The 23,699-nt window shown below is 46.0% G+C and overlaps 1 protein-coding gene across 1 annotated transcript; it reads left to right on the plus strand.

Annotated features, from left to right (window-relative positions):
* Positions 1 to 14,417: 14,417 nt before the first annotated feature.
* On the plus strand, positions 14,418 to 19,832 carry LOC130367242 (olfactory receptor 1020-like). Its single transcript, XM_056569648.1, has 5 exons — positions 14,418 to 14,544; positions 16,683 to 16,780; positions 18,160 to 18,289; positions 18,486 to 18,525; positions 18,845 to 19,832. The coding sequence occupies exons 1-5, from the start codon at positions 14,418 to 14,420 to the stop codon at positions 19,830 to 19,832; spliced, it is 1,383 nt and encodes a 460-aa protein (XP_056425623.1).
* The last annotated feature ends 3,867 nt before the right edge of the window (positions 19,833 to 23,699 follow it).

Genomic DNA, 23,699 nt, shown 5'->3' on the forward strand with positions numbered 1-23,699 from the left:
GGCATTCTTGGATACGTATTTCACAACCATAGTAGGAAACAGTGCAAACTAGTGCTGGCGCAAAGGGGCTTAAGATAAATCAGACAAGCCAGAGCATGAACACAAGGGCAGAAACAACACTGAAACAGCAAAAAAAGGGTAAACATGGACAAGCAAGAATAAGTCAGGACAGGCAACTGTAAAACTTAGAGGACCACGCAGCACAAAATCAACAGGTAAGGTCAGGCCACAGGAGAATATACCAGGATACCAGAATCATGGTGAAGGGGGAAAACTGAGTAGGTTCCCAGCTTAAGTATGTGCAAGTGCTTGGGCTGTAGATGATTTGCACAGTGCTCTCACCTCCTGATTGGAGATGTCACGAATTGTTCACCGGCGGACAGTTCCTGGTGAATTTTGCACGTTCACATTCGCATCGTCGGGGGGCGAACATATGTGAAGTTCGATCCGCCCCCTTTGATCCTGTGAGTCAGAGTCAGCAGACACATTACAGCCAATCAGCAGCAGTCCCTCCCTTACAGACCCTCCTATCTCTTGCATGGACGCCATTTTACCCTCATTCAGCATGCTGCAGGCTTAGAGAGTGGAGGGTCAAAGAAGCTGCTCCTGCTGTATAGGGAAAGCGATAGCTAGGTTGCTGCTAGGGGGTGTATTCAGGGTCCAGTTTACTTCTAAAGCACTAGTGTAACATCTGCTTTAAGGACAGTACCCTGAAAAGCCCTTTTTAGGGCTGAAAGATATCAGTCCGTCTTGCAACAGCTGGAGGTAACCTGGTTGGGAGGGAACCACTGGTTAAGAGGGGTACTCCAGAATCAAATTTAAGTTCCTTCAAGCAAATAACTACTACAGTATTCAAAGGGCTGAAAGATATCAGTCCGTGTGTTTTGCAACAGCTGGAGGCACCCTGGTTGGGGACCACTGCTTAAAAGGGGAACTCCGCTGGCAAGCTTTTTTTCTTTAAAGCAACTAACTATAGAAATATATCAGTCAGTGTGTTTTGCAACAGCTGGAGGCACCCTGGTTGGGGACCACTGCATAAAAGGGGAACTCCACTGGCAAGCTTCTTTTCTTTAAAGCAACTAACTACCACAGTATTCAAAGGGATGAAATATATCAGTCCGTGAGTTTTGCAACAGCTGGAGGCGCCCAGGTTGGGGACCACTGCTTAAAAGAGGAACTCTGCTGGCAACCTTTTTTGCTCATTGTCACACTAGTGCAAATCACATTTGGTGTGAAAGTTGTGCAAATAAAAAAAAATACCTTTTTTGGCTGTTAAATAAAACCAGTCGTCACTGTCAGTTCACATCACAGTTGCCAGTTTTTTTGCCTGCAGGGAAAATTTTGTCAACCTAGTGCAAATCACATTAGGTGTGACAGTTGTGCAAATAAAAAAAAAAAACCTTTTTTGGCTGTTAAATCAAACCAGTTGTCACTGTCAGTTCACGTCACAGTTGCCAGTTTTTTTTTGCCTGCAGGGCAAATTGTGTCACCTTAGTGCAAATCACATTAGGTGTGTCAGTTATGCAAATTTAAAAAATAAAAAACCTTTTTTGGCTGTTAACCCCTTAAGGACCAAGGACGCACTCATGCGATTGGCGCTGCGCGCTATTAGAGGCGGGTCCCGGCTTCACTATGACGCCGGGCCCGCTGTTATATGACGCGGGGTTACTGTGTAACCCCGCGTTATATCAGGAGAGCAGGACCAAGGACGTACCGGTACGTCCTTGGTCCTTAAGGGGTTAATACCCCATAGGGGTTTCACGACTTTTTCATATGTAAAAAAAAATATATATTTTTTTTCACTAAAATGTGTGTTTCCCCCAAAATTTCACATTTTTGCAAGGGTTAATAGCAGAAAAATTGTAACGCAATATCTCCTGAGTACGGAAATACCCCATATGTGGGCGTAAAATGCTCTGCGGATGCACAACAAGGCTCAGGAGTGAGAGCGCACCATGTACATTTGAGGCCTAAATTGGTGATTTACACAGTGGTGGCTGATTTTACAGCGGTTCTGACATAAACCCAAAAAAATAAATACCCACATGTGACCCCATTTTGGAAACGACACCCCTCACGGAACGTAACAAGGGGTATAGTGAGCCTGAACACCCCACAGGTGTTTGACAAATTTTCATTAAAGTTGAATGGGAAAATGAAAAAAAAAAAAAAAAAATCACTAAAATGCTGGTGTCACCCTAAATTTTTCATTTTCACAAGGGAAAATAAAAAAAGCCCCCCAAAATGTTTAACCCCATTTATTCTGAGTAAGAGCATACCACATATGTGGATGTAAAGTGCTCTATGGGTGCACTACAATGCTAAGAAGAGAAGGAGAGCCATTGGGATTTTGAAGAAAAAATTTGTCCAGAATTGAAGGCCACTTGTGTTTACAAAGCCCCCATGGCACCAGAACAATGGACCCCCCACATGTGACCCCATTTTGGAAACTACACGCCTCATGTAATGTAATAAGGGGTACAGTGATCATTTACACCCCACAGGTGTCTGACAGATTTTTGGAACAGTGATCCGTGAAAATGAAAAATTTTATTTTCCATTTGCACAGCCCAATGTTTCAAAGATCTGTCAAACGCCAGTGGGGTGTAAATTCCCACTGCACCCCTTATTAAATTCTGTGAGGGGTGTAGTTTCCAAAATAGGGTCACATGTGGGGGGGGGTCCACTGTTCTAGCACCACGGGGGGCTTTGTAAATGCACATGGCCCCTGACTACCATTCCAAATGAATTTTCTTTCCAAAAGCTCAATGGTGCTCCTCCTCTTCTGAGCATTGTAGTTCGCCATTGTAGTTTGCTTAGTCGGGCTGTTCGGGATAGCCGCGGCTAATCGCGGCATCCTGAAGAGCTGACAGGACAGCGGGAAGGCCCCTACCTGCCTCCTCGCTGTCCGATCGCCGAATGACTTCTCAGTGCCTGAGATCCAGGCATGAGCAGTCATGCGGCAGAATCGTTGATCACTGGTTTCTTATGAGAAACCAGTGATCAACGATGAAGATCAGTGTGTGCACTGTTATAGGTCCCTATGGGACCTATAACACTGCAAAAAAAAAGTGAAAAAAAAAAGTGAATAAAGATCATTTAACTCCTCCCCTATTAATAGTTTTAATCACCCCCCTTTACCAATAAAAAAAAAACACAGTGTAAATAAAAATAAAAATAAACATATATGGTATCACCGCGTGCGGAAATGTCCGAATTATAAAAATATATCATTAATTAAACCGCTCGGTCAATGGCGTGCGCGCAAAAAAACTTCCAAAGTCCAAAATAGTGCATTTTTGGTCACTTTTTATATCATTTAAAAATGAATAAAAAGTGATCAATAAGTCCTATCAATGCAAAAATGGTACCGTTAAAAACTTCAGATCACGGCGCAAAAAATAAGCCCTCATACCACCCCATACACGGAAAAATAAAAAAGTTATAGGGGTCAGAAGATGACAATTTTAAACGTATTAATTTTCCTGCATGTAGTTATGATTTTTTCCAGAAGTCCAACAAAATCAAGTAGGGGATCATTTTAATCGTATGGACCTACAGAATAAAGATAAGGTGTCATTGTTACCGAAAAATGTACTACGTAGAAACGGAAGCCCCCAAAAATTACAAAACGGCGTTTTTTTTTTTTCAATTTTGTCGCACAATGATTTTTTTTTCCGTTTCACTGTATATTTTTGGTCAAAATGACTGACGTCATTACAAAGTAGAATTGGTGGCGCAAAAAATAAGCCATCATATGGATTTTTAGGTGCAAAATTGAAAGAGTCATGATTTTTTAAAGGCAAGGAGCAAAAAACGAAAATGCCAAAACGGATAAACCCCAGGTCCTTAAGGGGTTAAATAAAACCAGTGGTCACTGTCAGTTCACGTCAAAGTTACCAGTTTTTTTGCCTGCAGGGCAAATTGTGTCACCCTAGTGCAAATCACATTAGGTGTGACAGTTGTGCAAATAAAAAAAAAAAAACCTTTTTTGGCTGTTAAATAAAACCAGTCATCACTGTCAGTTCATGTCAAAGTAACCAGTTTTTTTTTTTTTTTTGCCTGCAGGGCAAATTGTGTCACCCTAGTGTAAATCACATTTGGTGTGACACTTGTGCATATTTAACCAAAAAAATGACAGGCAGAGGAAGGCTACCCCGCAGGGGCCGTCGTGGTGCTGGGATTCCCTTTGGCCCTAAAATGGCCAGTGTTCAGAGGCCACGTACCCTGAACCCCCAAAGTTCTGAGGACTTAGTTGACTGGCTATCACAAGACACCCAATCTACTACAGCTTCCACTCGGAACCTTGAAGCACCATCCTTCTCCTCCTCTAGCTTAGCTTCGGGCACCTCTCATGCTACCACTTGCCCACCTGCCGCCACCACCAACACTAGAACCACAGCAGCTTTACTTGATCCGTCAGAGGAGTTATTTACACAACAGTTTGAGGACATGAGTGATACACAACCATTATTGCCAGAGGATTGTCACGATTCGGCTGGCTGGAGGTGGATCCTCTGTGCCAGAGAGGGATTGGCGTGGACCGTGTTGGTGGACCGGTTCTAAGTTGCTACTGGTATTCACCAGAGCCCGCCGCAAAGCGGGATGGTCTTGCAGCGGCGGTAGCAACCAGGTCGTATCCACCAGCAATGGCTCAACCTCTCTGACTGCTGAAGATAAGCGCAGTACAAGGGAGTAGACAAGAGCAAGATCGGACGTAGCAGAAGGTCAGGGCAGGCAGCAAGGATCGTAGTCAGGGGCAACGGCAGGAGGTCTGGAACACAGGCTAGGAACACACAAGGAAATGCTTTCACTGGCACAATGGCAACAAGATCCGGCGAGGGAGTGCAGGGGAAGTGAGGTATAAGTAGGGAGTGCACAGGTGAACATACTGATTAAGCCTGCTGCGCCAATCAGTGGCTCCACAGAGAAGACGTCAGATGAACCGGAAACAGGAGTGGGAGAAACAACTTTGGGAGAGAAGCGGTTAATGATGAGTGGTTTAAGGAGAGAGACATGGAAGGCATTGGGAATACGAAGAGAAGGAGGAAGAAGGAGTTTGTAAGAGACAGGGTTAATCTGGCACAAGACTTTGAAAGGGCCAAGATAGCGTGGTCCCAGTTTGGAACTGGGGACACGAAAGCGGACATATTTAGCGGAGAGCCATACCTTGTCTCCGGGAGCAAAAATGGGGGGAATTCTTCTTTTCTTATCAGCAAATCTTTTCATCCGGGATGAAGCCTGTAAAAGAGAATTTTGGGTCTCTTTCCATATGGTGGAAAGATCACGAGTCACTTCATCCACAGCGGGCAAACCAGAGGGCAAGGGAGTAGGGAGGGGAGGAAGAGGGTGACGGCCGTACACCACGAAAAATGGGGATTTAGCAGAAGATTCAGAGACTCTGAAGTTGTATGAGAATTCGGCCCATGGTAGAAGATCTGCCCAGTCATCCTGGCGGGAGGAAACAAAATGCCGTAAATAGTCACCCAGGACCTGATTAATTCTTTCTACTTGCACATTGGATTGGGGATGATAAGAAGAAGAGAAGTTTAATTTGATCTTGAGCTGTTTACAGAGGGCCCTCCAGAATTTAGACACGAATTGGACGCCTCTATCCAAGACGATATGCGTGGGCAAACCGTGAAGGCGAAAAATGTGTACAAAAAATTGCTTTGCCAACTGAGGCGCTGAAGGAAGACCAGGAAGAGGAATAAAATGTGCCATCTTGGAAAATCGATCAACGACCACCCAAACAACTGTGTTGCCACGGGATGAGGGCAAGTACGTAATAAAGTCCATACCAATCTGTGACCAAGGCTGTTCAGGAACAGGCAGAGGATGTAGGAGACCAGCAGGCTTCTGGCGAGGAGTCTTATCCCGGGCACAGACAGTACAGGCCCGCACGAAATCAACAACATCAGTCTCCAGAGTCGGCCACCAATAAAATCGAGAGATGAGTTGCAAGGATTTTTTGATGCCCGCATGGCCTGCGAGGTGGGAGGAGTGTCCCCATTTGAGAATCCATGCCTCCATTCCTCAAGCGCCAATTTAATGGCCAGTAGTTCTCGATCACCAATGGAGTAGTTTCTCTCCGCCGGAGAGAAGGTCCTAGAAAAAAAAACACAAGTAACAGCATGCCCGGAAGAATTTTTTTGTAGAAGGACAGCTCCAGCTCCCACAGAGGAGGCATCTACCTCCAATAGAAAGGGTTTAGATGGGTCAGGTCTAGGGAGCACGGGAGCAGAAGAAAAGGCAGACTTGAGATGTTTAAATGCGTCTTCCGCTTGGGGAGACCAGGACTTAGGATTGGCATTTTTCTTGGTTAAAGCCACGATAGGGGCCACAATAGTGGAGAAGTGTGGAATGAATTGTCTGTAATAATTGGCGAACCCCAAAAAACGTTGGATAGCACGGAGTCCGGAGGGGCGTGGCCAATCTAAGACGGCAGAAAGTTTATCTGGGTCCATTTGTAGTCCCTGGCCAAAGACCAAGTATCCTAGGAAAGGAAGAGATTGACATTCAAAGAGACATTTCTCCATTTTGGCATAAAGTTGATTGTCCCGAAGTCTCTGAAGAACCATGCGGACATACTGGCGGTGTTCTTCTAAGTTGGCAGAAAAAATCAGAATATCGTCCAGATAAACCACAACACAGGAATATAGGAGATCACGAAAAATTTCATTAACAAAGTCTTGGAAGACGGCAGGGGCGTTGCACAGGCCAAAGGGCATGATCAGATACTCAAAGTGTCCATCTCTGGTGTTAAATGCAGTCTTCCATTCGTCCCCCTCCCTGATGCGGATGTGATTATAAGCACCTCTTAAGTCCAGTTTGGTAAAGATGTGGGCGCCTTGTAGGCGATCAAAGAGTTCCGAGATAAGAGGTAAGGGGTAGCGGTTTTTTACCGTGATTTTATTAAGTCCGCGGTAATCAATGCAAGGGTGTAGGGAGCCATCTTTTTTGGACACAAAAAAAAATCCAGCTCCGGCAGGAGAGGAGGACTTGCGGATAAACCCCTTTTTTAAATTCTCCTGGATGTACTCCGACATGGCTAGAGTCTCTGGAGCAGACAGAGGATAGATTCTGCCCCGGGGTGGAGTAGTACCCGGGAGGAGGTCAATAAGACAGTCATAAGGCCTGTGAGGAGGTAAAGTCTCTGCTTGCTTTTTGCAAAAAACATCAGCATAGTCCATATAAACCTTAGGAAGACCGGATACCGAGGGAACCACAGGGTCACGACAGAGAGTACTGGGAACCGGTTTAGGACAGTCCCTGAGACAAGAAGTACCCCAGTTCTTGATCTCTCCTGTGGACCAATCAAGGGTTGGGGAATGGCGTTGAAGCCACGGTAATCCAAGAAGAATTTCTGAAGTGCAGTTGGAGAGGACCAAAAATTCAATTTTTTCGTGATGGGGTCCGATGCACATTAGGAGAGGTTCCGTGCGGTAACGCACGGTACAGTCCAATCTTTCATTGTTAACAGAATTGATGTAGAGGGGTCTGGCGAGACTGGTCACCGGGATGTTGAACCTGTTGATGAGAGAGGCCAAAATAAAATTTCCTGCAGATCCGGAATCCAAGAAGGCCATAGCAGAGAAGGAGAAGGTTGACGAAGATATCCGCACAGGCACAGTAAGGCGTGGAGGTGCAGAGTTCACATCAAGAACTGTCTCACCTTTGTGCGGAGTCAGCGTACGTCTTTCCAGGCGGGGAAGACGGATAGGACAATCCTTCAAGAAGTGTTCGGTACAGGCACAGTACAGGCAAAGATTCTCCATGCAGCGTCGTGTCCTCTCTTGAAGTGTCAAGCGAGACCGGTCAACTTGCATAGCCTCCACGGCGGGAGGCACAGGAACGGATTGCAGAGGACCAGAGGAGAGAGGAGCCGGGGAGAGAAACCGCCTCGTGCGAACAAAGTCCATATCCTGGAGGAGCTCCTGACGCCTTTCGGAAAAACGCATGTCAATGCGGGTGTCAAGATGAATAAGTTCATGCAGGTTAGCAGGAATTTCTCGTGCGGCCAGCACATCTTTAATGTTGCTGGATAGGCCTTTTTTAAAGGTCGCGCAGAGGGCCTCATTATTCCAAGATAATTCGGAGGCTAGAGTACGGAATTGGATGGCGTACTCGCCAACAGAAGAATTACCCTGGACCAGGTTCAGCAGGGCAGTCTCAGCAGAAGAGGCTCGGGCAGGTTCCTCAAAGACACTTCGAATCTCCGTGAAGAAGGAGTGTACAGAGGCAGTGACGGGGTCATTACGGTCCCAGAGCGGTGTGGCCCATGACAGAGCTTTCCCAGACAGAAGGCTGACTACGAAAGCCACCTTAGACCTTTCAGTAGGAAACTGGTCCGACATCATCTCCAAGTGCAGGGAACATTGTGAAAGAAAGCCACGGCAAAACTTAGAGTCCCCATCAAATTTATCCGGCAAGGATAATCGTAGGCCGGAAGCGGCCACTCGCTGCGGAGGAGGTGAAGGAGCTGGCGGAGGAGATTGTTGCTGAAGCTGTGGTAATAGCTGCTGTAGCATCACGGTCAGTTGAGACAGCTGGTGGCCTTGTTGCGCTATCTGTTGCGACTGCTGGGCGACCACCGTGGTGAGGTCGGCGACAACTGGCAGTGGGACTTCAGCGGGATCCATGGCCGGATCTACTGTCACGATTCGGCTGGCTGGAGGTGGATCCTCTGTGCCAGAGAGGGATTGGCGTGGACCGTGTTGGTGGACCGGTTCTAAGTTGCTACTGGTATTCACCAGAGCCCGCCGCAAAGCGGGATGGTCTTGCAGCGGCGGTAGCAACCAGGTCGTATCCACCAGCAACAGCTCAACCTCTCTGACTGCTGAAGATAAGCGTGGTACAAGGGAGTAGACAAGAGCAAGGTCGGACGTAGCAGAAGGTCAGGGCAGGCAGCAAGGATCGTAGTCAGGGGCAACGGCAGGAGGTCTGGAACACAGGCTAGGAACACACAAGGAAACGCTTTCACTGGCACAATGGCAACAAGATCCGGCGAGGGAGTGCAGGGGAAGTGAGGTATAAGTAGGGAGTGCACAGGTGAACATACTGATTAAGCCTGCTGCGCCAATCAGTGGCGCAGTGGCCCTTTAAATTGCAGAGACCCGGCGCGCGCGCCGGGACAAGACAGACGGGGAACGGGTCAGGTACGAGAGCCGGGATGCGCATCGCGAGCGGGCGCCTCCCGCATTGCGAATCGCATCCTGGCTGGGAGTGATATTGCAGCGCACCCGGTCAGCAGGTCTGACCGGGGGGCTGCGAATGAGAGGATGCTGCGAGCACTCCGGGGAGGAGCGGGGACCCGGAGCGCTCGGCTTAACAAGGATGAAGTTAACAGGGATATGTCTCAGTCAGGCAGCATTACACACATAGACGTACGGTGTGATGATGATGTTGTACCCGCTGCTGCTTCCTTTCTTGAGGTGTCAGATAGCGGTGAAGGTGTTGATGATGACGATGTGTCCGTGGATGCCACGTGGGTGCCCGCTAGAAGAGAAGAAGAAGGGGAAAGTTCAGATGGGGAGACAGAGAGGAGGAGGGGACGAGTTGGAAGCAGGGGGAGGTCGTCGCAAGGAGCTAGTGGCACAGTCAGAAAGCATGCATCGGCACCCGGGGTCAGCCAGACGGGACGCCAATCAACGCATGCTGTTGCCACCACCAGAATGCCATCATCGCAGAGCTCAGCAGTGTGGCTTTTTTTGTGTGTGTGCCTCTGACAACAGCGAGGCCATTTGCATCCTGTGCCAGAAGAAAGTGAGTTGTGGGAAGTCCAACACCCACATAGGCACAACTGCTTTGCGAAGGCACATGATGTCACATCACAAACGCCTATGGGATCAACACGTCAGTACAAGCAGCACACAAAGTCAAAGCCGCCATCCTCCTCCTGGTCCAGCATCTTTAGCCAGGTCAACCACTGCTGCCCTCCTTGCCCCCTCTCAACCATCCGACTCTCCGTCTCTCGCCTTTAGCAGTTCCTGCTCATCTGCCCACAGTCAGGTGTCTGTCATGGAGATGTTTGAGCGCAAGAAGACAATGTCTCAAAGTCACCCCCTAGCCTGGCGTCTGACAGCTGGCTTGTCAGAACTGCTAGCCAACCAGCTTTTACCATACAAGCTGGTGGAGTCTGAGGCCTTTAAAAAATTTGTAGCCATTGGGACAACGCAGTGGAAGGTACCCAGCCGAAATTTTTTTGCACAAAAGGCAATCCCCAACCTTTACTCCATTGTGCAAAAGGAAATTATGGCATGTCTGGCACACAGTGTAGGGGCAAGGGTCCATCTGACCACTGATACCTGGTCTGCAAAGCATGGTTAGGGCAGGTATATCACCTACACTGTGCATTGGGTAAACCTGGTGACGGCTGCCAAGCATGGAATGCGTGGCTCTGCAGAGGAGTTGGTGACACCGCCACAACTTGCAGGCAGGCCTGCTGCCACCTCCTCTACTCCTCCTACTCCATCCTCTTCCATAACGTCCTCGGCCGAGTCCTCTTCCACTGCTGCGTCTTGCTCCACATCACCGGCACCCCCCCCCCCCCCAGCTCCCCAGGTGCTATTCCACATCCCGGATACGGCAGTGTCATGCCATCTTGGGGTTGACTTGCCTCACACCGCACCAGCGCTCCTGTCGGCCCTGAATGCACAGGTGGACCAGTGGCTGACTCCGCACCAACTGGAGATCAGCAAGTTGGTTTGTGACAACGGAACAAATTTGTTGGTGGCATTGAGGTTGGGCAAGTTGACACATGTGCCGTGCATGGCACATGTGTGTAATCTGATTGTACAATGCTTTGTGCTCAAGTACCCAGGCTTACAGGATGTCCTAAAGCAGTCCAGGAAGGTGTGTGGGCATTTCAGGCGTTCCTACACGGCCATGGCGCACTTGTCAGATATCCAGCGGCGAAACAACATGCCAGTGAGGCACTTGATTTGCGACAGCCCGACACGTTGGAATTCAACACTCCTAATGTTCGACCGCCTGCTCCAACAAGAAAAAGCCGTCAATAAATATTTGTATGAGAGGGGTGCTAGGACATCATCTGCGGAGCTGGGAATTTTTTTGCCATGTTACTGGAGGCTCATGCGCAATGCCTGTAGGCTCATGCGTCCTTTTGAGGAGGTGACAAACCTAGTCAGTCGCACCGAAGGCACCATCAGTGACATCATACCGTTTGTTTTCTTCCTTGAGAGTATCCTGCGAAGAGTGCTGGATCAGTCAGTAGATGAGCGTGAAGAGGAAGAGTTGTGGACACCATCACCACCAGAAACAGCCTTATCAGCATCGCTTGCTGGACCTGCGGCAACGCTGGAAGAGGATTTTGAGGAAGAGGAATCAGAGGAGGAATGTGGCTTTGAAGAGGAGGAGGAAGACCAACCACAGCAGGCACCCCAGGGTGCTCCTTGTCACCTATCTGGTTCCCGTGGTGTTGTACGTGGCCGGGGGGAAGAAGATGATACCTTCCCTGACATCACTGAGGATGAGGAAGGGGACATGAGTAGCTCGGCATCCGTCCTTGTGCAAATGGGGTCTTTCATGCTGTCGTGCCTGTTGAGGGATCCTCGTATAAAAAGGATGAAGGAGAACGACCTGTACTGGGTGTCCACGCTACTAGACCCCCGGTATAAACATAAAGTGCCTGACATGTTACCGCATTACAGCAAGGCGGAAAGGATTCAGCAGGTCCAAAATAAATTAAGAAGTATGCTGTACACAGCGTATAAGGTTCATGTCACAGCACAACAGGGATCTAACAGGGGAAGAGGTGAAAGTAGTCCTCCTCCTCCTCCCACGAACACACCGGCAAGGACAGGATGCTGTACAGACATGCTGTTGATGGAGGACATGCAGAGCTTTTTAAGTCCTACGCATCGCCACAGCCCTTCGGGGTCCACCATCAGAGAACGACTTGACCGACAAGTAGCAGACTACTGGCCTTAACCGCAGATATCGACACTCTGAGGAGCGATGAACCCCTTGACTACTGGGTGTGCCGGCTTGACCTGTGGCCTGAGCTATCCCAATTTGCGCTTGAACTTCTGGCCTGTCCCGCTTCAAGTGTCCTGTCAGAAAGGACCTTCAGTGCAGCAGGAGGTATTGTCACTGAGAAAAGGAGTCGCCTTGGTCAAAAAAGTCTGGATTACCTCACCTTTCTTAAGATGAATGAGGGATGGATCCCGAAGGGACTGACACTGGGCGATACATTTGACTGAACAAGGCCTGATCAGATGAGCTTCCTTGGGCTACAATACCCAATTTTTCATCCATGTGTACATGCCTAATTTTTCTGGCCTCTGCTGCTGCACTTGTTATGGTGCTGCAATTTTTCTGGCCGCTGCTACAGAAGCGGCTGCAACAATACCAAATTTTTCAGTCATGTGTACATGCCTAATTTTTCTGGTTCTCTCTGCTGACATCTCTGTCCATTTTAGCAACCGTGGATATTCGATGTATGCTAAAGATAGCATGGTGGCTCAGAGCTTAGCACTGCTGCCTTGCAGCACTAGGGCCTTGGGTTCAAATCCCTCTAACTATGTGCTGCCTAATATAGGGGGAATCTTATGTGCTGCCTAAAGGGGAGTTCTATATATGTACTGCCTAACAAGGGGGAATCTATGTGCTGTCTAAAGGGGGATCTAACTATGTATTTTGCCATGGATCCCTCTCCGGCACTCCACAGTCCCTTGAAACAACTTTTTAATCACTTTTGTGGCCAGAAAGAGTCCCTGTGGGTTTTAAAATTCGCCTGCCCATTGAAGTCAATGGCGGTTCGCCCAGTTCATGGAAGTTCGCGGTTTGTGAACCGAAAATTTTATGTTTGCGACCGACATCACTACCTACCTGCATGACATATATGGGGGAACTATCTACTGGGGTCACTGTATACTGAAGGCATTACCTACATGAGGGCAAAACCTACCAGGGACCACTACCTACTAGGGCCACTATCTACTGGGGGCACCACTCAGCTGGGGGGGGCACTACCTACTGGAGGCATTACCTGCTACCTACCTACTAGGGGCACTATCTACTGGAGGCATTACCTATCTATCTATCTACATGGGGCACTACCTACTGGGGGCATTACCTGCCACCTACCAGGGGCATAACCTACTACCTACCTAACGGGGGCATTAACACTAATAGGGGAAGGGAAATTACCTACCCACCACCACCCATACCCCTACCCTTTCCTCAACACACTAGCCTACTCCCTAGGGCACTAAGGAGGAGAATTATTAGGGGCACTGAGAGGTTGGGTGCAGTGATGAGGGGCCCAGGCCTGAAGCTGTGTAAGGGGCCCCAAAATTTCTGATGGCAGCCCTGAGGAGACTCCTCTACCCCCCCCCCCCCCCCCATTCGGCCAGCGTCCGCCAAGTTTGCTGTAGCTGCCACCTGCCTGAGGTCCTGCGCACATTACTCTCTGCCTCTGCCTCTGGAGTTTCCCCCAAAGGTACTACTAGTCCACCAGGCATGAACTGACTTGCCATTCAGGTGCACAGAAAAGCTAGGTGACAATGTCTCACTTAGCTTTTCCATGCTCCTGAATGACATGTCTGCTTATAGTAGCTGAGCTATTATAAGCAGATATGCCATTCAGGAGCTTGAAAAAGCTAGGTGAGACATTGTCACCTAGCTTTTCTGGGCTCCTGAATGGCATATCTGCTTATAATAGCTCAGCTATTATAGACAGATTTGCCTATAATATACAGTCAAAGCTGTCTATGCTATGATAAGCAGATATTCCATTCAGGAGCCTAGAAAAGCTAGATGACAATTTCTCATATAGCTTTTTCATGCTCCTGAATGGCATATCTGCTTATCATAGCTCAGCTATTATAGACAGCTTTGACTATATGTTGTAGGCAGATATGTCTATTATAGCTGAGCTTTGAAAAGCAGATATGCCATTCAGGAGCATGAAAAAGTTAGGTGAGAAATTGTCACCTTGCTATTTACTATAATGGGGTCATTAGGGCGCCGTTATTTTGTAGCAGGACTAGCAGGAGAAAAAGACGGCACAAGAAGTAATTTTTCTCCAGCTATTCCCCCGGGGGCCGTCATACTGCAGTGTCCTAACAGCTGTGTGAAAAAAGCCTTATGCTAGCATAGCCAAAAAAGATGTTGGTGTATGGATACTTTGCAGATCTTCATAGGTGTTGTTTGATCCTTTATTTCACTAAACAAAAATAACATTTTTTAGGGGTGCATTGAGTGTGAAAGAGGAGTGGCTACAGGGCTGCAACACTACTCCGCACCTTCTGTGACACACGCATCCCCTATGTGCTGTGATTGGGATTGTGATGGATGAACAGTCTGACAGGTTTGTACTCAGACCTACCACTTGTAGACCTACCACTTGTGAACCACAATCCCTATTCATGGCGCATGCACAGGATGTCAACATGTCGCTGGCAAACAAGCCCTGCGTGTTAACCAAAGAAGCAGCGGATGTGACGGATAGGTGTTACGGTCTGGGGGGCATAGCAGACCCTCTACCACGCCTCTTTGATACTCCGGACCCCCATAAAGGTGAGTTTTTTTTTTTTTTTTTAGCTAAAGAACAGATTCTATAAATATATGCAAAGTTTCCATACACTAACATATATTCAGCTATCCTGGTAATTTAATGTGCATAAAACGTGACAAAATTGCTTTGTGTTGCGTTTTCATTTTATATAGTTCAATAAAAAGGCCCATCACAATCTTCAGCACAAGGCCCATGATGCTCTTAATCCATCCCTGTGTAGGCACCACGGAGGTCACTCACCATTGGCTATGAAACAGTTAAACAGGAAAGGCCAACTTCAAGACGTTATAGGAAATGTTTTAAGTTTGAATATTAAGGGGATGGGGTTTTAGACACTAGTAAAGCTCTATGTATTGTATGCAGCCGCCATTCCGGAGAGAGACAGTGAAAGAGAGAACAAGCACTGCAGAAGCCAGAAAAACTTCTCATATTCTAACCTATATAATTTCACAATTCCAAAACAAGCTGAGCGCAAACTCTAATATATACAATTCAAGAGCAAGCTGAGCACAGCATTAATCTGTGGGTCGATCTCAGGGACCTCCTGTCCTGTCTCTACCTGCAGAAGTCTGTTCGTTCACTACAAATCCCAGTCAGCAGTGTTCCAGCCCATAACACGCATCACATACAAATATTTTTAATACTGAGCAAAGCCGAGGACTGTCCTGTATTTTGACAATACGTATTAAATGTGCCATGAACACAGCATAGCCATCTAAAGCTGATGTACATGTATTTTCTGGGTTCAGTCGCACACACATTATTCCTACCTGGGTGTAACATGACAATTTAAAGGAAATCTGTCATCAGTGTCACCTACACTAACCTGTTTGAACAGACAGGTAGTGCAGGTGACAATGATGACAGCAAAATTTACCTGGTTCTGTTCCGTGCTCTGGTTCTCCCTCAATCTTCTGCTGTATCTTCTGTTTCGGGGCTTACTCGGGGCATGGGTGGAGCTTGTTGACGTTACTGCTGCTGTTTTCTAGCAGCGAGACCCAGCAGAGAAGCATTAACAGTTACATCACTAAGCGCTGCCCATGCTCCTAGTTGGCCCTTTCATGGTAGACATGGCCAAACCAGCACCAGTACAGGTAGCAGCAGAAGCCAGGTGCCTGGTGGTAGTAGCAGCAGCCACATCAACAAGCAAAAGTTCTTATTGTCTTCTCAGGAGTTGTGTGGTTTAAGAGCATAGCACAACCTTGTGGACTGGTTGACTGGTTCAAGGTCTTCTCAGTAGGAGGAAGAAGAGCCCGTGTCAAGATTGTTTGCCAGAAAACTCTTGTTGTTAAAATGAATCAGTGAGGATTTTAAATTTCATGTGCCAGATGCCACAGATTAGACAGCACTGTATGCTGGCCACTAAAACTCCCACCAGTCCTTCATTTCCTGCTGTAGGCTTGCTACTACACTTTCCACATGTCTATCATCTCTGCTGGATACCATCAGACTTCCACCTCCTGCTGTACACTGGATACTTCGGATTTCACCAGTACACCCTTTCTGATGCTACTACCAGTCAGGCTAACACATACACAACCCATGATCCCCCAAAAGAGGGATAACTTATTTGGCCTTTCATACAAAAGCTATTTCTTCTTCACTATTTTTGTATAGCAATCCTGTTGCTAAACAAAACGCCACTGTGGTTTCTGATACCTTTGTGTGCATTTTAACACCGGCATGAATCTGCCAACAACCAGGGTTATTTAATGCCGCTTTTTTTTTGTGTGTGAATTAAATAAGCTACTATTTACCATGGGTTACCGCATGTTGCCATAACTGAGCCTAAAGTGTTTTTACACTTTAAAACTACTTGAATACATTCCTAGCAGTGTTATACAGGGCTTTATAGCTGTTAGGCAGTGTTATGCACATTTTTAAACCTTATTTCTTTGCCGGTTTGTGTCGAACTGTGCCGAATCGAACCAATGTTGAACTTTGAACTTTTTAAAAATTTGAGTTGAACTTTTTAAAAATTAGCTTCAATCTACTCCTCAGTAATGCCGAAAAAAGAAACTTTTTCATTTCTATAAGAATCCATGTATATTGTAATGTGTTGTATATTCTAATAAATAAATTAGCTGTATTCTCAGGGCCTGGTAATGAATTACAGATTTATTTCTTTATTTCTCTATAGACCAGAACCCTGTAGACTCATCAGACGATAGCAGAGATATCTCCAGGGGGTTCTTCTATATGGTCCGTTGTCTTCATCTTGTAGATAAATATCGGCAGGTAATGCTTCATATTCAGGGGTCTGGGGGTCATAGAATCTGATGCTGCTCCTGTGTAACATTGTCCTCCATCCCCACAGAGAGCAAAGAGAAGAGAGACGAGATATTCATCTGAAAATGAAGAATAAAGAAATATCTGATGTCAGTGACAATAATACAACATTATATCATCTTCTCTTTTCTTTTCTCTCTCGATGAATGTTAGAATGATTAAAGGAGAATGACATTGAGGAATCTGTATCTAGGCCAAGTCATGATAGATGGGATGATATGGATGCTGGCTTGAGTAAGGATCACGCAATGTTATCTATGATATATGGGTGGTCGGGTGCGATAACTGGTAGTGGTGGCCTTATATAAGAGGGAGCTTGTCCTGAACGGATCCGTGCAAACAATAATGACAAATGATGGAACCTAAAAGGTTAATTTATCTTAGGAAGTCAGGTAGGAGAAATCTCCAGCTAAAATATTTTTTGTTTTGTTAAGTTTTTTTATGTGTCGCATCCATCCTCCTGGGATCAAATCTTTTATTGTTTGGTATAACTGAAAATAATGATAAAGTGAGATATAGAAGAGGGAAGGGAAGGAAAAGACAGATAATCTTTAATCCCTCCAGGACTGGACTTTTAGAGCATATTTTGTCATTCTGGACTGAGGCTGTTTTTAAATTTTTCATGCTATTTTGGTTTAGTTGTCATTTTCTTCTTTTTAATGTTATATACCCACACAGCATTTTATTTTTTATGGCATGCACTGTGCAGCAAAAATAATGTTATCTTCATTCTGTGGGTCGGAACGATTGTGGCAATACCCAAATTATATCACTTTTATATATCTTTTCACACCAAAATCCTTTTATCTTTCCTTTTTATGTGTTGCCATGTTCTCATGGCCATACCTTTTTTTATTCGACTGACCCCAGCTGTAGCTTTTGATCATTTTTATTAAAACTTTATGGACCAAAATTAACGATTCCTGTACATTTTTGTTGTTGTTTTGTAAGGAATTCACCATGCGGGATAAATAATATTATCGTTTTATAGTACAAGTTGTTTCAAATGTGGTAATACTTTTTTTTAAATTCTATTGGGAAAAGGAAATTCCTTCTATTTTTATTAATTTTTTTTACACTTTCTTTATTTATTGAAAACTATTTTATTTTTATTCCTTTTACTTTTTATACTATACTGCAGTACATAGTATAACTGTCAGTATTAAAGAAGTAGTCCGGTGCACACTTTTTTCATTTTATCCCGTCCGGGCTGCAAAATAAAAGAAAACACACTTTATCTTACCTCCCAACGAGCCCCCGGAGCTCCGGTACAGGTGTTCGGTCCCCGGGCTGTATTCTTCTTAATTCCTGTTAGCCCGGTTTTATAGGGCGGCTTCATGTTTACTCCATACTTTATCACTGAAAACAACAACAGAGGCGGCTGTAGACTTTTTGAGGCCTTAGGCGAAACTCAATCACAAGGTCTGAGGCCCCCTAACCTGCTCGGTGTGCCCCACAGTGTGTTTAGTATTTATTCTATTTTATGTTTTGTAGATCAACTCTTTAGTTTAGATGTTATTTTTTAGTTAAGCAATTTATACCTAGAATCTATTTATAGAGATGAATGAACTAATTTTAAACATATCAAAGTGAATAAAAATTTCCCAAAAAATTCAGATTTCTATGAATCCAATTTTTTGGTGATTTGGTTAAGGTTACCTTCTCATTCTTGCTTTGAATGCTATGAAATCAATGTAATGTACTGTACAAAAGAACCTAAAGGAACAGGGACCTGGCAATTATAAGGGTCTCTGTTCCCGTACACTAAGTGAATCCAATATAAATTCAACAGTGGATTCTAACAATTTGGACCCAAAACACATTTTGGAAAATTATCTCCTCTTTATTTACAGAATCTCCCATTACTTATATGTTACCAATATTTTCAACTACATTGTATGGGGAGTAATTTCACTGTAAGATAAAGTTACAGTATAGTAGGTAATATATGTTATAACATTTCTCCATTGGTCATATATTGAGGTCATTCTAAGTCTTGTGTCTTATTATTAGAGCCATTTCTTTTGGATTTATAACACACATTATACCTACTGCCCAGATCTACATACAGGAGAACAACAGGACGGAGGTCACAGAGTTCCTTCTCTTAGGATTTCAGGTCAGTTGGGGTTTAAGACTTTTCCTGTTCTGTCTGTTCCTTGTGGTATATTGTCTGACAATATGTGGGAATCTTCTGATCATCACCCTGGTGTCCACCAGCAAGAACCTCCACACCCCAATGTACTTCTTCATCTCACATCTGTCCATCAGTGACCTCTTGTTATCCACAGATATTGTCCCCAACATGCTCCACATCCTCCTGAATAATGGGGGGACCATGAATTTTATTGGTTGTATGACTCAGTTTTATTTCTTCAGCACCTTAGAAGGATGTGAATGTCTTCTCCTCGCTTTGATGTCTTATGACAGATATGTGGCCATCTGTAATCCTCTCCGTTACTCCTCTATCATGACAAGTGGACATTGTGTTATACTGACCGTCATCTGTTGGTTCATTGGATTTTTTGGTTCTTTGATTTGCATCATATCAACAGCAAAGCTAAACTTCTGTGGTCCTAATGTCATTGACCATTTATTCTGTGACTTTGTTCCCCTACTAGAACTTTCCTGTTCTGACCCCATCATTGTCCACTTGGAGATTTATGTATTAAGTATTCCAGATGTCTTCATCCCAACCACCATCATTGTAATGTCTTATACTTATATTGCTCTAACAATCCTAAGGATTCCATCCAATACCGGTAGACAGAAAGCCTTCTCCACCTGTAGCTCCCACCTCATTGTGGTCTCCATATTCTATGGGACGTTGTTCAGTGTTTATATTGTCCCAACGAAAGGCCGAACACTGACCATGAGTAAAATCCTCTCCCTTTTATATACTGTGTTTACTCCTTTGGTCAACCCTCTTATATACAGTCTGAGGAATAAAGACATTAAAAAAGCCGTACAGGAAACACTTCATAAGTGGGTTGTCTGGTAAATCATCTACAATATTATATGTAGAAAATCACTTATTTTAACACCAATGAGGCTATATTAAAACATTACTTTTACTAATTTAGAAAAAAAATAAAAAGAGGTACACACATATACACAAAGGGGGCATAAGAATGGGTAAAAGGTGAGGCCCTATTCTAATAGTCCCTAACAACCAATCTCCTGCTTAAGGTGTGGAAATGGGGAGAGAGAATATATTAAAATTGGTACAGTGTACACAATTATTGTGGTAGGTCTGTTTAGCCTACGAGTTTCGCCCCTTAATAATGTTGGGGGCTCATCAGGGATAAGAGAACCACAAAAAACATATTATACATAAGGGGGTTTATTTACTAACCTGATCCCGACTCTTTTTTGTCGGGTTTTGCGCCCAAATTGTGTCGCACGTCCCTTGCGGCACAATTTGCGACAAAAAAAACAAAACCCTCCATTTTACAAGAAAAACACGACAAGGGGGCGTGACCACGGTATAAAGTGGGCGTGGTCTCGCCAAAAGGGGCGTGGTCCTGACAGTTTTGAAAAATCCCACAACACAATAATATTATTTAATAAAGTGATACAGAGTGAAGTAGGCAGGCGTCTTAGATAGAGCAAAGAAATCTGTGTCAGTCTTAGTCAGAGGTCTGTCATAGGGAGTTGGTGAGTATATTAAAGTAACAGTTGTATCTAAAGACAATATTTAAGCAAAGAATATACATCCACTAAGTATATGATGATAGCTTCATAGGATGTTTAATGCATGGTCGCATATTTTGAATTTGTTAATGATGAAAGCCGCACCAAGTTAAATATTTGGTATGAGGAATGACAGACAAACAAGACCTCCAAGATGTCAATTATGAGATCACAGATTTCTAGACAGAGTGACGATAGGGGATGATAGACTGATCAGTGGCACATCTATTAAAGGTGTAGATATAAAACAGCCAATAGCGGAGGGATTGTGATTCATCAGTCTCTTGTTAGTGGTATTTGATGAAGATATTTTGTGAAAACAGCGCTGAACCAGGGTATGATAGTTCCCTTGATGGAGCGATGTCCCATGCTGCTGCAGTTTGTTCCAAATGCTGAGCAGCAAAGTATCCCTTTAAGTCTGTTACAGAATAGTCAGGTCTTGCCTTTGGAAGAGTCATTCATAGTTCAGACAGCTACAGTCAGTGTCACATGTACTGTCAAATCTGTTCTTAATTCATTTTCCAGTACCGCTATTTTACTTTTTTTCTACATTGTCTTAACCTCCAAGAAGGAGAATATTTTAAAGAAAGGATGGAGTTAAACAAGGGCCCTTCTGTTTTTCAAAGATCAATTTCAGGCCTATGGTCAGATCAATGCCAGCTTGTCTGCCATGTTAGGGAGAACTCCCTAGATGCGCCTTTCTGAGTGTTGTGCCATCAAAAGAACGAAAAAAAATGAAGTCCTATAATGCATCCTAAACCATGGGTAACCAACTCTTGAAGTCCCTCATAAATTATATTAGTAGAAGTACATCAGCAGCAATATCGGACTTGGTAACGTAGTAGCTATATGAGTGGTGTAATGTACCTGTCCATCCGCACGGAACTCGGTGGTGCAATGCGTTCTATACAGTAGCAAAATACATCCAATGGACAAGAGAAGTGGAAAATAATGCAGTACTGACTACGAAAGCCACCTTAGACCTTTCAGTAGGAAACTGGTCCGACATCATCTCCAAGTGCAGGGAACATTGCGAAAGGAAACCACGGCAAAACTTAGAGTCCCCATCAAATTTATCCGGCAAGGATAATCGAAGGCTGTAAGCGGCCACTCGCTGCGGAGGAGGTGCAGGAGCTGGCGGAGGAGAAGCTTGCTGGAGCTGTGGTAATAGCTGCTGTAGCATCACGGTCAGTTGGGATAGCTGGTGGCCTTATTGCGCTATCTGTTGCGACTGCTGGGCGACCACCGTGGTGAGGTCGGCGACAACTGGCAGCGGGACTTCAGCGGGATCCATGGCCGGATCTACTGTCACGATTCGGCAGGCTGGATGTGGATCCTCTGTGTCAGCGAGGGATTGGCGTGGACCGTGTCGGTGGACCGGTTCTAAGTTGCTACTGGTATTCACCAGAGCCCGCCGCAAAGCGGGATGGTCTTGCTGCAGCGGTAGCAACCAGGTCGTATCCACCGGCAACGGCTCAACCTCGCTGACTGCTGAGAAGGCATGGGACAGAAGGACTAGGCAGAGGCAAGGTCAGACGTAGCAGAAGGTCGGGGCAGGCGGCAAGGTTCGTAGTCAAATAGGAATAGCAGAAGGTCTGGAACACAGGCTTTGGACAACACTAAACGCTTTCACTGGCACAAGGCAACAAGATCCGGCAAGGAAGTGCAGGGGAAGTGAGGTAATATACACAGGGAGCAGGTGGAAGCTAATTAGGCTGATTGGGCCAGGCACCAATCATTGGTGCACTTGCCCTTTAAATCTTAGAGAGCTGGCGCGCGCGCGCCCTAAGGAGCGGAGCCGCACACGCCAGGACATGACAGCCGGGGGCCGGAACAGGTGAGTGACTTGGGATGCGATTCGCGAGCGGGCGAGTGTCAGTGCAGCGCTCCCGATCAGCGGGTCTGACCGGGGCGCTGCAGAGAGAGGAACGCCGCGAGCGCTCCGGGGAGGAGCAGGGACCCGGAGCGCTCGGCGTAACAGTACTCACCACATGTTCTTTATTCACCTTCTTCTTTATTTTTTTAAAAATGTTTTTAAGGTTTTAAAATGTGCAGACAGGTACAGCAGGTGAGAGGAGACCTAGCGTGCGGGGGGATGTGGGTGGCGACAGACTTTTGCATGCTCTCGGCACTTCGTCTGCTAAGGGCACAACAAGATTTCTCACAATCAGCTAAGCAGCTATGACGAAAGGGTTTCTCCAGTACTTACTAAAAACTTTATGAAGAATGCAGTACATCTCTATTTTTATAAGAAACTAGCTGAGTACAGGGCGTTGCCCGGTTTTTCCTTCCTAATCCTTGTTGGGGAGGAAAATAAACAAAGGAGGAAGCTTTTGACTTCATATCCCGTCCTCATATATTGTTGTCATATCCCAACCCCATATCACGACCTCCGATGCCGACCTCCTATCCCGACCTCCTATCCCGACCTCCTATCCCAACCTCTTATCCCGACCTCCTATCCCGTCCTCCTATCCCGTCCTCCTATCCCGACCTCCTATCTCGACCTCCTATCTCGACCTCCTATCCCGACCTCCTATCCCATCCTCCTGTCCCGTCCATCTATCCCGACCACCTATCTCGACCTCCTATCTCGACCTTCTATCCTGACCTCCTATTCCGTCCTCCTATTTCGACCTCCTATCCCGACCTCCTATCCCAACCTCCTATCCCGACCTCCTATCCCGACCTCCTAGCCCGTCCTCCTATCCCGTCCTCCTATCCCGACCTCCTATCTCGACCTCCTATCTCAACCTCCTATCCCGACCTCCTATCCCATCCTCCTATCCCGACCTCCTATCCCATCCTCCTATCCCGTCCATCTCTCCCGACCACCTATCTCGACTTCCTATCTCGACCTTCTATCCTGACCTCCTATTCCGTCCTCCTATTTCGACCTCCTATCCCGACCTCCTATCCCGACCTCCTATCCCGTCCTCCTATCCCATCCTCATATCCCGGCCTCCTATCCCGTCCTCCTATCCCGGCCTCCTATCCCGACCTCATATCCCGTCCTACTATCCCGTCCTCCTATCCCGACCTCCTATCCCGACCTCCTATCTCGACCTCCTATCCCGACCTCCTATCCCGACCTCCTATCTCGACCTCCTATCTCGACCTCCTATCCCGACCTCATATCCCGACCTCCTATCCTGACCTCCTATCCCGACCTCCT

This window comes from Hyla sarda, chromosome 4, assembly GCF_029499605.1.
Source record: "Hyla sarda isolate aHylSar1 chromosome 4, aHylSar1.hap1, whole genome shotgun sequence".
In the NCBI taxonomy this organism is placed as follows: Eukaryota; Metazoa; Chordata; class Amphibia; order Anura; family Hylidae; genus Hyla; species Hyla sarda.